This window comes from Eulemur rufifrons, chromosome 20 (genome assembly GCF_041146395.1).
Source record: "Eulemur rufifrons isolate Redbay chromosome 20, OSU_ERuf_1, whole genome shotgun sequence".
Lineage (NCBI taxonomy): Eukaryota > Metazoa > Chordata > Mammalia > Primates > Lemuridae > Eulemur > Eulemur rufifrons.
In genome coordinates this window covers 25,572,680-25,585,517 of record NC_091002.1, presented here as the reverse complement: position 1 = coordinate 25,585,517, position 12,838 = coordinate 25,572,680, and the positions used below count along the sequence as shown (strand labels likewise).

General features: G+C 37.9%; 1 protein-coding gene across 2 annotated transcripts in view; it reads left to right on the top strand.

The window, feature by feature from the left end:
• TPX2 (TPX2 microtubule nucleation factor) overlaps positions 1-12,838 on the top strand; it is a 54,350-nt gene that overhangs the window by 17,920 nt on the left and 23,592 nt on the right. For both annotated transcript variants that reach the window (XM_069495448.1, XM_069495449.1), the window contains 7 exons: positions 695-817; positions 2,600-2,726; positions 5,338-5,466; positions 6,656-6,778; positions 8,910-9,031; positions 9,879-10,030; positions 11,340-11,511. In XM_069495448.1, coding sequence (XP_069351549.1) covers positions 695-817; positions 2,600-2,726; positions 5,338-5,466; positions 6,656-6,778; positions 8,910-9,031; positions 9,879-10,030; positions 11,340-11,511 — 948 coding nt within the window. The remainder of the gene's footprint in view (positions 1-694; positions 818-2,599; positions 2,727-5,337; positions 5,467-6,655; positions 6,779-8,909; positions 9,032-9,878; positions 10,031-11,339; positions 11,512-12,838) is intronic.

The following is a 12,838-nucleotide window of genomic DNA, read 5'->3' as shown; positions in this document are numbered from 1 at the left end:
AGTTTTCAAAACTACCTTAGTTCTAAGATATTACTTTCCAATTTTTTTCATCAAATAATCATATCTTTTTACACAGTTGCAATCAGAGTGTGTTATTGCTTGGTCTCACTGCGTTCCTGACGCCCTGCCTATCAGTAGGCTGTTGATAGAACAGACCTTTCACTGCTTTGCACTGACTTCTGGGCACAGTATAACCTATGCTAAAATTTCTTGAGAGAACCTAGCTGTGCTCCAGTCTTATGCACCCCACATTCCCCACTCATCACCCCATTGAGAAAGAAGATCTATACGACTATAAGATGTCCCTTGTAAGCCCTACAGATCCTGGTGGCTACAGTTTTCTTAAGAGGAACATGATGTATTTAGGGAGTAGATAAGGCCAATCCATGCTTGTATGGACCTAAATGTGTATCAAAGCAAAGATAAGAAATTATTCACAATGCAGAATCTGCACTTTTCCTTTTCTGTAATGCATTGTTCAATGTTGCCAGTGTTTTAGTGATTATTTTTACAGTCTATCTGTGGAGTGTATTGTGTATTCATTTATTTTTCATTGCTGGAACCCACTTGTACTTGACAAATGAGTTGGAAGTATACCGGTAGGGGGCGTTAGCCCCTATTTTAAGTTCATGGTACTAATTTGTTTGGATCCTTTGCTGATTGTTTGGACGATGATGATCTTACCTTTTCACAGAGGAGAAGGCCAATTTGGAGAATAAGTTTCTTGGGAAGAATGGGACAGCAGGGCTTTTTCAGGGTAAAACTCCTTTGAGAAAGGCTAATCTTCAGCAAGCTATTATTACACCTTTGAGACCAGGTAAGAAGACACCTTAGAAAAAAAAGCTCCTTGGTAGAATGGTGGAACAGTGTATTAGGAGCCTGACAATCTGGGAAAATTACTTAAATGCTATATTCCTTGGTTTATTGGTGAAATGGGCTAATTCATTTCATGATGAATGTATAAAACTAACAATCTGTTGGAACTTAAGCTAATTTAGAATTTTATTGCCAGATACTTAACTGTTTTCTTTTTATTACAAGATTTAACATAACCTATGTTTGTCTGGGAAACAAAATAGCAGAAGAGAAGAGTTTACTGCTTGCCTTCTTGCTAGTGTACAAGAATTCTTTGAGTAACGTGTCTGATTTTAAAAGATGATTGACATTTACGCTGGAGGTTACTAAACCTGCAGAATATTGTCTATTTGATCAGAACATAAGGAACTTTTTTTTTTTTTTTTTTGAGACAGAGTCTCGCTGTGTTACCCCAGGTAACAGTTCAGTTATACCACATTTCAGTGGTGTCATCAAAGCTCACTGCAACCTCAAACTCCTGGGCTCGAGTGATTCTCCTGCCTCAGCCTCCTGGGTAGCTGGGACTATAGGCACACGCCTTGATGACTGGCCAATTTTTCTATTTTTAGTAGAGTCGGAGTCTCGCTCTTGCTCAAGCTGGTCTTGAACTCCTCAGCTCAAATAGTCCTCCTGCTTCAGCCTCCCACAGTGCTAGGATTACAGGCATGAGCCACAGTGTCTGGTATTGAGTTGGTTTTTGTACGTAGTGAGGGATGGGGGTCTATATATGGATATCCTGTTTTATCCTTTTTTTTTTTTTTTGAGACAGAGTCTCATTCTGTTGCCCAGGCTAGAGTGCTGTTGCGTCAGCCTAGCTCACAGCAACCTCAAACTACTGGGCTCAAGCGATCCTCCTGCCTCAGCCTCCTGAGTAGCTGGGACTACAGGCATGTGCCACCACGCCCGGCTAATTTTTTCTGTATATATTTTTAGCTGTCCATGTAATTTCTTTCTACTTTTTTAGTAGAGACGGGGTCTCGCTTTTGCTCAGGCTGGTCTCAAACTCCTGACCTCGAGCGATCCTCCCGCCTCAGCTTCCCAGAGTGCTAGGATTACTACTCTTTTTTTTTTTTTTTTTTTTTTTGAGACAGGGTCTTCGTCTATAATGCAGCCTAGAGTGCAGTGGTGTGATCATAGCTCACTGTAACCTCAAACTCCTGGACTCAAGTGATCCTCCTGCCTCAGCCTCCTGAGTAGCTGGGTTTATAGGTGTATGCCACCATAGCTGGCTAATTTTTAAAAATTTTTTTATAGAGACGAGGTCTTGCTGTGTTGCTCAGGCTGGTCTTAAACTCCTGGCCTCAAGGGATCCTCCCGCCCTGGCTCCTCAACGTGCTAGGATTACAGGTGTGAGCCACTGCACCCCACCTAGGATGTATGTTTTTTTTAAGGTGGTACCTTAGGTTGGCAAATAGGCAGGTCCCTTGATACTTAAATTCTGTTTCAACCAAAGTAGTTTTATAAACTGGTCTTCTGCAGAAGATTTCACTGGAACTAAGGGTTCCATTGCTTAGGAAGGATATTTATATATATATGTACACATCATATATATATATACTATTTATATATGTACACACACATAATTTTAAATCTAGGGTTCTGACGTGTAACAGATGATGTCACAAAAAAAGAAAAATAAATCTAGAGTTCTGTATTAAGTCATATGTATATATTAATATATTTATGTCTGTCATCTCTATTTTCCTTGGGATTTGACTGCTGACTAGTTTTTGGTCTCTTGCAGTTGACAACACTTATTACAAAGAGGCAGAAAAGGAAAATCTTGTGGAACAATCCATTTCATCAAATGCTTGTTCTTCCGTGCAAGTTGAGGGAGCCATATCAAGAAAGACTCCAGCCCAGCCACAGAGGTAAGACTGTTTGGGGGCTCAAAAGTGGTGGTTATAATAATAATGTTCAAGGAGTAGTTACTGGACAGAGCACGTACTATGTATCCATACTACATTAGACTCTTTATGTTACCTGTTTTAATTCTCATAATATTTATGAGTTGTAGGTAGTATGCTTAGTTTATAGAGAAGGACTCAGAGATACTAAGTTGCTTGCCTAAGGCAAGTTTATTTCAGAGCCAGGATTCAAACCCTTATCAATCTGGTTCTAAAGTCCTTGTATAGATATAACTGTTACATGTTCCTGATGTCAAATGTATCTCTTTGTTCTCTGGTATTACTTAAGCTTTCTTGTGGTTGTGTTTGCATAGTATCTTTATCCTTTTACTTTCAACCTACTTTTGCTTTTGATTTAAAAGTGCATCTTTTGTAGGCAGCACTTAGTTGGCTCTTGCTTTTTTTTTAATCCAATTTGATAATCTTTGCTTTTTGCTTGGAATGTTTGCAATTTGTATTTACTATAGTTACTGATTTGTTTAGGTTAGATCTGGCATTATTGGTTTTGTATTCATCTCATTTTTTGGTTGCTATTATTGTACCTCTGTTTTTCCTTTTCTGTGTTTTGTATCATTCAAATATTTTTCATCTTTTAATTTAATTTAATTTTTGTTTTTGAGACAGAGTCTCACTCTGTTGCCTGGGCTAGAGTGCTGTAGTGTCAGCCTAGCTCACAGCAACCTCAAACTCCTGGGCTCAAGCAATCTTTCTACCTCAGCCTTCCAAGTAGCTGGGACTACCAGCATGCACTACCATGCCCAGCTAATTTTTCCTATATATTTGTAGTTGTCCAGCTAATTTCTTTCTATTTTTAGTAGAGATGGGGTCTCGCTCTTGCTCAGGCCGATCTCGAACTCCTGAGCTCAAACGATCCTCCTGCCTCAGTCTCCCAGAGTGCTAGGATTGCAGGCATGAGCCACTGCACTCGGCCTCAAAATATTTTTTAGTATTTTAATTCATCTATTGGCTTTTGAACTATATTTCTTTGCCATTTTTTCTTTTAAATTATTATTCTATGATTATAATACACATATTTTAACTTTTCACAGTTCATTTAAAGTTAATATTGAATCAACTACTTTGGGTAGAATATAGTAACCTTGCAAGAATATATGTAGTCCCTCTCCTCCCCATCCTTTGTGCTGCTTTATATAGCCATATGTCTTTTAATGACATTAAGGGAAGCAATAATACATATATTTACCTGCTTATTATTTCTGGTGCTCATCATTCCTTCCTCTAAATCCAAATTATCATCTGGTGTCCTTTTCCTTCACCCTGAAAAATTTCATTAGCATTTTCTGTAGTGTAGGTCTGCTCATGCATGATAGATTCTCTCAGTTTCTGTTTATGAAAATGTCTTTATTTCACCTTTCTTTTTTTTTTTCTTTTCTTTATCTGGCTGCCAGCTGAGCAAATTTCACCTTTATTTTAGTTTATTTTTTATCGAGGTGAAATACATATAACATAAAATTAACCATAGTAGGCCAGACGTGGTGGCTCACGCCTGTAATCCTAGCACTCTGGGAGGCTGAGGCTGGAGGATCGCCAAGGTCAGGAGTTCAAGACCAGCTTGAGCAAGAGTGAGATCACGTCTCCACTAAAAATAGAAAGAAATTAACCGGACAACTAAAAATATATAGAAAAAATTAGCTGGGCATGGTGGCGCGTGCCTGCAGTCCCAGCTACTCGGGAGGCTGAGGCAGGAGGATTGCTTGAGCCCAGAGTTTGAGGTTGCTGTAAGCTAGGCTGACGCCACGGCACTCTAGCCTGGGCAACAGAGTGAGACTCTGTCTCAAAAAACAAACAAACAAACAAACAATGTTGAGTGAAATAAATCAGACAGGAAAGAATACTTGCAGCAGTCTCATTACATTATGGAAACTGTTTTTGCCTAAAACTAACATAGCATGTTTATGGAATTCATGTTTATTTGCTTATTTGGTAAAACAGTAAGGAAAAGGTAATGATTACTGTGAAAGTGAAGATAGCAGTGGTCATCAGTGCTCTGTATTTTGGTCTAGATGGTGATTTTGTGAGTCTTCACTTTGTAATCATCTAACTATTTATTTTTGTTTTGTTCCCTTTTTTGTTATGTGTTAGATTTTACCAAAAAAAATAAAGGGGTAAGGGGGAGCAGCTAAAAGAAAAAGGTGAAAATAAATACCTTAGTCAATTTCTAGGAGATCTGATGTCTAATTTCAAGTCTGAAAGTAACTAGCTGCGACCAGTTACTAACAGGGTGACTAACAGAGTCAAGTCACCTCATCTTTTTGGACTTTTACCTGTGAAAGGAGGGGGTTGTACTAGGTGATGTCTGGCAAGTTTTTTTTGTTTTAATCAGCTTTATTAATGTCTAATTTACAAACATCAATGGATTTAAGTACCAAAATTTTATGGTTGAATTTCAAAAGCTATCAGCAAGAGAAGAGAGATTAGATCTTTAGAGTGGAGATAACATTAACTTTTTATTGCTCCTTATAATTTGACATCCTTTCACATTTCTGACGAATGTTTGCATATCTGTAGTTGATATATTCACTATAGATACATTTTGTCAATTCTTCTGTCGTAGAAGATCTATTAGACTCTCTGCTCAGAAGGATTTGGAACAGAAAGAAAAAGACCATGTAAAAATGAAAGCCAAAAGATGTGCTACTCCTGTAGTCATTGATGAAATTCCACCCCTTAAAAAAATGAAAGTGTAAGTAGCCACAACTTCTTACTGCCAAGGGCAGACATACTGTGCCTTGCATAGCACCTGTAAGGTAAGTTTCTTTCCTGAATTTACACTTTAGAGCGAACAGAGTAAAATTACAAATGGGTACATCTGCAGTCTATTGGATACACCTGGAGCTTGGGAAACTTCTAAAACTGTGACCATGGTGAGGTGAATTATTACATGTGTCCTATAGGGTGCTCAAATCTTAATTGGTTTATACTTTTCCCCTGTTTGCTTCTATGGTTAATAACAAGCTGAATATATGGTGCTGCTTGGTCTTATTTTTATCAGTTAGAAATGTGTTTTCCTTCAAGGAATAGTCTATTCAAGTAGAGTGGTTTAATAATGACTTATGTGTTTCACAGAAGTCTAAAAGTAGTTTGCTTTGGTTCAGTGGCCGAAAGATGCCAAACCTAGTATCTCTGATTCTTAGCTTTTTTTTTTTTTTTTTTTTAAAGCCTAGTCAAGTGAAACAGTGGCAATAGTGAAGGAATAAAGAAATCTGTAACTGGTTGTGATCAGTTAGTAATCCTTAGCTTTTTATTTTCATACTTGTTGCTCAAGATGGCTGCTCTGTGTTTCTTAGCTTTTTGCCTTTGCTTATTGCCTCATTGTCACAAGATAGCTGCTGTTTCTCTAGGTATCACATCTATGTTCAAGAGAAGGAGAGTATCGTAGAGGGGTAGCACCCATATCAGGAAAGTGAAATCTTTCCCAGAAACCCTTAAATTATATCTCAGTTGCCCAGACTGTATCACTTGGGTCCTCTAGTTGAAGTAGAGGCTGTCAAAACAAGCATAATACTTACTTGTAGTCTGGCGCATTGCTGCTTCCCCCCAAATTGGAGTTCTATTGATAAGAAAGAGATAGACTAGATTGGGAAGGCAACTAACTGTGGTTTGTTCATTTGATGGTGAGCAGGTAGAATCCCTCCTTATTCTCCTGAACCACCACTAGACAACTCTAACCTTGACTTCTGTTGGCTTTCTTGAAGTTTACTCATTGGAATATATGATCTAATGATACTATTGGAAGAATCTTGTGGTTGAAGCATGCTTGTTATCCTAAAGAATGAGAAAATTTAAGCCACATGTGGTACATCTGGGGAGGAGGGTGGTGTGAAATATGCTTTAGGGAATTGAGAGTATATTTTTTGTCCTTTAAACTCAAGTTCTAACACGAAAAAGAAGCCGGAGGAAGAAGGCAGTGCTCATGAAGATATTTCTGAAAAGAATGAATCTTCCCCAGAGAAAGCCAAGGACAGACATACTGTGCCTCGTATACTACCTGTAAGGTATGTTTCTTTCCTGAATTTAAACTTCAGAATGAATAGAGTAAAATTACAAAATGTACATCTGCAATCTGTTTGGTGCACCTGGAGCTTGGGAAACTCCTAAAGCTTTGACTAGGGTGAGATGAACTGTTACATGTGTCCTAGAGGATGCTCAAATCTTAAACAGTGAGAAAAACAGACTATTAAAGCAAATTTAAAATAAATATAAAAGGAAAAAGTAAAGATTTGTACTACCTATAGAACAGCATTCATTTTTCCAAGCTCTCTTCTGGCTTTTTCCTAAGTAACATGTTAATTTACTTAGGAAATTTGACAGTCAGTTAATAAATAAACTTGGGTTCTGCTTTATTCATTTACCATGAGACTTCATTTATTTTCTGTGCTGCCACAAAATCTTCACATTTATCCTTTTTTGATAGATTGTTAATATTCTATCAAATTATATTTAATCATTTCCTGTTGAAAATGTAGTTTCCAAGTTTTACTATAGTAGTGAGTAACTTTACATGCAGAGCCATTTCTGTATAGTCTCAGAATAAAGAAAGAGAAATTCCTTGATCAAAGGGTATGACTGGTTTTAGGGGTGTTGATATTTATTGTCAGTTTTATTTCTGAAATAAAAGTACCAAATCACAGTGCCATTAGCTTTGATTATTTTTATTCAAATATAAAATATAGTCTCTTCTGTATTTTTTAACTTTTATAATTGCTTCAAATTTAATTGATATAATATTGATGGTACCAAATTATTTTTAAAAATTTCATTGTAAATTGATAATTTTATAATTGTATTTATGGGGTATAAAGTGCTGTTATGATTTATGGCTACAATGTAGAATAATTAAATCAAGATAATTAACATATCTGTCACCTCAAATACTTATTTTTTGTGGTGACAACATTTGAAATCTCTCTTAGCAATTTTGAAATGTACAATACACCATTATTAACTATATTCATCACACTATGCAATAGATCTCAGCTGTCTGAGATTTTGTATCCTTTGACCATCATCTCCACATTCCCCCCAACTCCCAGCATCAAATTATTTTAATTTTTATTTGCTGACAAGACTATATTGTTGTTATAAACATCACCTCCATATTTTCTCTTTAGTGAATTGTCTGTTTCCTTTTTTATTTATCTATAAGTGGTGTTAGTGATATTCTCATTACTAAGAATGGTTACTCTATATTGCACTTTACCATGTGTCAAGCACTTCAGAAACATCTGATTTAACAGTTGTGGATATTCTATGAGCATGAATATTTTTATTCCTCATTTTACAGTGGAGAAAACTGAGGCACAGAGAGGTTAAATAGTTTTCTCAAGATCATGTCGGCAGAAAATGAAATGACATAGTTGAGATTTGATCCCTAGTTGGCTTTACTTCTACGTCTGTTCTATTACAGTTATTTTATGTATATTAACCCTTTGCCACCTTTGCAAATATGTTCCGCATTCTACTGTTTTTTGTTTGTTTGTTTTTGAGTCAGGGTCTCACTCTGTTGCTCTAGTTAGAGAGCAGCGGATCCTAGCTCACTGTAACCTCAAGTTACTGGGCTCAAGCGATCTTCCTGCCTCAGCCTAGCTCACTGTAACCTCAAATTACTGGGCTCAAGCGATCCTCCTGCCTCAGCCTCCCAAGTAGCTGGGACTACAGGGGTGTGCCACCATGCTCAGCTAATTTTACTATTTTTTGTTGAGACAAGGTCTCACTATGTTGACCAGGCTAGTCTCAAATTCCTGGCCTCAAGTGATCCTCCTACTTCAGCCTCCCAAAGTGCTAGGATTACAGACGTGAGTCACTGCGCCTGGCCTCTACTCATTTTTAAATTTTTTTTCCTTGTGGCATAAAAGCTAATCATTATATAGTCAGATTTCTGGATCTCTTATAATGTCTTCTAAGTCTGTTTTAGCTATTTTTCTGAAATTTTTTCAGTAGTTTGCATCTTGAGTTTTTTATAGTGTCATATAATTAAGCCAGTATCTGTTTATTAGATAATATTTTTTGTTTTTGATGGTAATTTTATCACAAGTCAAAAACATTATATAATGCCTGTAGGTACTTTGAATCATTGAGCCCCTTTCTCTTCTCTTTTCTTATCTCCTTTGCTGATTTGTCCTTTAGGCGGAAGGTTCTAAAAAGTACTGAGGAGCAAGAGTTGGAGAAGAGAATGAAAATGCAGCAGGAGGTGGTGGAGATGCGGAAAAAGAATGAAGAATTCAAGAAACTTGCTCTTGCAGGAGCAGGTCAGCTTGGCTCTGGTTGAGTCTGATTTATGAGGGGTGCTTCTTATAATCTTGGTAGGGTTTTTTTTTTGAGGTCCCTAAAGCAAAAAAAGGCTTTCATAGTAGTCAGCATAAAAAGATGTGTTTATTTAGAAGGCTGGATGTGGGTTCCATCCATATCGCAATGCTCATTCCCTGGAACATGTTATATACATTGGTCCTTTCTTAGAGCATGCTATTCCTCTCCTTTGTTTTAGAAAAAGAAGGAACTAGGATTGAGATAGAAGATAAAGTAATTGGACAGGCCAGTTTGTTGTTGTTTTCTCATTTTATCCTAAAGGCAGAGGAAAAGAAAACTGAGTGACATCCAGTTTGTATCTATGGAGGAAAAGTATGATGAAGGAGCTGAAGGGTCACAGTTCTGCTTTGCTCTGGCGCACAATTATTATTGGCGGAATCATAGCTATAAAGCCCTCATTACTGGGCTAAAAAAACACCCCTGAAGTTTATGGGGTTTTCTTCTTAGAGCTAAGTGTGCTTTTAAAGTCAATCCATCACTTTTCCTGGGAAGTGTTCCAGTTACTCTGTTCTTCCAGCGCTTTGACCACACCTGGGAGATGGGCTTCTTCTTGCCTATGCTGCCTCTTTATAGTTTGCATCTGCCTGAAGGGCCTCAAACCTATTAGTACTCAATGAATATGACACATATATTGGTGTCCTTGAGGACTGTTGCAAGTTTTGGGTTACATGTAAATAGTGAATGAAGTTAGATCCATGGTAATAGAAATACTAAAAGGATTGTATTAAAAGGGGATTTACTGATGTTTCCTATTCTTAATGTTATCTCTGTGTTTTACTTCCTTATCAGGGCAACCTGTGAAGAAATTAGTGAGCCAGGTAACCAAATCAGTTGACTTCCACTTTCGCACAGATGAGCGTATTAAACAACATCCTAAGAACCAAGAAGAGTATAAGGAAGTGAACTTTACATCTGAACTTCGAAAGCATCCTTCATCTCCCGTAAGTTAATGGACTAAATGAATATTCCTGTTACTAATTCAGTTAGGATTTCAGGTGTAGCATTTGTGTTTACTATAATAGTACAATGGAGAGAAGCATATGTTTTTAATTAGGGTAGTTTTAAATCCTTACGTTGCCCCCTGTTAGCTATGTGATTTTGGACAAATCATTCTAGGACAAATCACTCTACCTTTTTGGGAACCATCTTACCAAGTTGCGGTGAAAACTGAATTGAGACTATACAGGGCTTATGGGAAAATGGGGTTGAGGCAGACCACTGAAATCCTGTGCAGTTTTGTTACCAAAGTACCAAAAAAAACCAATAACAATCTTAACTAAAAGTCTAGTGCTTATAATCTTTACTTGCATTTGTAGTCAGCATCATCATTTTTTGAAGTCAGTCCTTTGCAGTTGTAAACTCTGAGGTTGTGTTTCTTCCTTTGAGATACAGGTCTTTGAAGAGTTTTGCTTCCAAGTGGAGACCAGTTTTATCAAAATTAATGATCCCCTAAGAAAGGGCCAAGGATCCAGGAAGTAGGCTTCTTCATCAGTCAGTTTGGGGGGACATATGGGGGGATTTTGCTGATTCAGCTACCTGATTGGATGCAGACTGAGAAGTCCGGTCAATTTACGTATTTATTTATTTTTTGAGACAGAGTCTCCTCTGTTGCCCAGGCTAGAGTGCTGTGGCACCAGCCTCATTCATAGCAACCTCAAACTCCTAGGTTCAAGGGATCCTCCTGTCTCAGCCTCCCTAGTAGCTGGGACGATAGGTGTGCGCCACCACATCCGGCTAATTTTTTCTATCTTTAATAGAGAGGGAGTCTCACTCTTCTTGCTCAGGCTGGTCTTGAACTCCTGACCTTAAGTGATCCTCCTGCCTCAGCCTCCCAGAGTGCTAGGATTACAGGCATGAGCCACCACACCTGGCCTCCAATCAATTTTTTGTTAATGGAATTGAGGGTGGGATGTCTTTGCAGCTTTTTCCCCCCTTTAAATTTTAAAATAGTTTGCTCTGGATTTCTTCAAAACATTGACGTGCTTGGAGAAGAATTGCCTATTTACTGTTACAGAACAGACAATTTGTGAAGTGCTAGATCCTTTCTTCCTTTTTTTCTTTTCTTTTTTTTTTTTTGGATAGGAATAGACTGGTTATAGTCCTTGCTCAAGGACTGACAAACTTCAGAGTAATAATCTTGGCTTTACATAGGCCCTTTTTCTTTTGAACCTTTGTGCTGAATGTGTGGCTTATGGTGGATCCTAGTTCTTCCATAGCCATTCATTTGGGGAACAACTTTTCTCTTTACAGGCCCGAGTGACTAAGGGATGTACCATTATCAAGCCTTTCAACTTGTCCCAAGGAAAGAAAAGAACATTTGATGAAATAGCTTCTACATATGTGCCCCTTGCACAGCAGGTTGAAGCCTTCCATAAACGAACCCCTAACAGATACCATTTGAGGAGCAAGAAGGATGATATTAGTAAGTTTCCTACCAATATTATAGCTGGATGGAGCCTCCTCTAGAATCTCCTTTGTCTGTATCTTAGGCACAAATTTGTCTTTAGCTTTTCAGCTAAAGTATGGCACGTGACTACATGCAGACAACAAATGTATACTTTAGAATTTCTCAAACCACCCAGCTATCTGTTCATGTTTATCCATCAACCATGATCCTCCTGGTCAATAATTGGCCAAGGGGAATGAATCAAGGTAACCTTGAGGATATCTTTGCCATGTGTCCAACAGTGACGGTGCATTTACTTACCTATAGGAAATTCATTCATTCAAGTTGTGTGTTTTTGTTCATCGATTTAGCAAATTTTTTTACTATTACTGACCAGGCACTATGTTGGGTGTAGGGGGTATAGAGGTGAACAAAATGGACTCGGTACTACTCAACATCAATTTCTAATTCAGTGAGGGAGATACATACCATTACAAATTATGGTAAGGGCTATGGATGTGGAGGGAGAGGCAAGAGTCAAAGGAGGTGGGAGAGAGGTAGAACATATCTGAATGCTGAGAAGTCCCTGTCAGAAGTCGAAAATACAGGAGGAGTAGATAACCAATGGATTAAGTCCTTGAGCAGGCAGGTAGGATGGAGGTACTTGGCACAGGTGGAGTGACCGTTCTTTGAAAGCAGAATAGAAAAGTGAGAGGAATGAGTGCAAATGCTGGTGGATTTGTAGATTTGGTGTCAGCAGATGAGGGGATTCTAATCTTGTAGTTTCTCACTTTATGAAAATAATTTCTATAAGAGGGAAGATAAAGTCTGAGGAGTGGAGATGGTATACAATGGTTCTTGAGAGTATAGGGCTGGATAAAGCAGAATCTGGTCACTTGAAGATCTCTAAATTTTTCCTACCTTGCATAGGTGTTGCTTAGCACTATATTAAGTAGCCAGATGAATTTTTTTGAGTACAGCATTTCTTAGTATTGTTATTATGTTCTAGTAGCTAAAATCATTTTGTTAGATTTTATATTATGAAAATAATGAAATTCCTTTTTATTCTAATGGAATAAAATTTAAATATTAAACATGCCTTTTTAAATAATATATGGCTTTTATTTTTTTTTTTGAGACAGAGTCTCACTCTGTTGCCCAGGCTAGAGTGAGTGCCGTGGCGTCAGCCTAGCTCACAGCAACCTCAAACTCCTGAGCTCAAGCGATTCTCCTGTCTCAGCCTCCCGAGTAGCTGGGACTACAGGCATGCACCACCATGCCCGGCTAATTTTTTCTATATATATTTTTAGCTGTCCATATAATTTCTTTCTATTTTTGGTAGAGGTGGGGTCTCGCTCTTGCT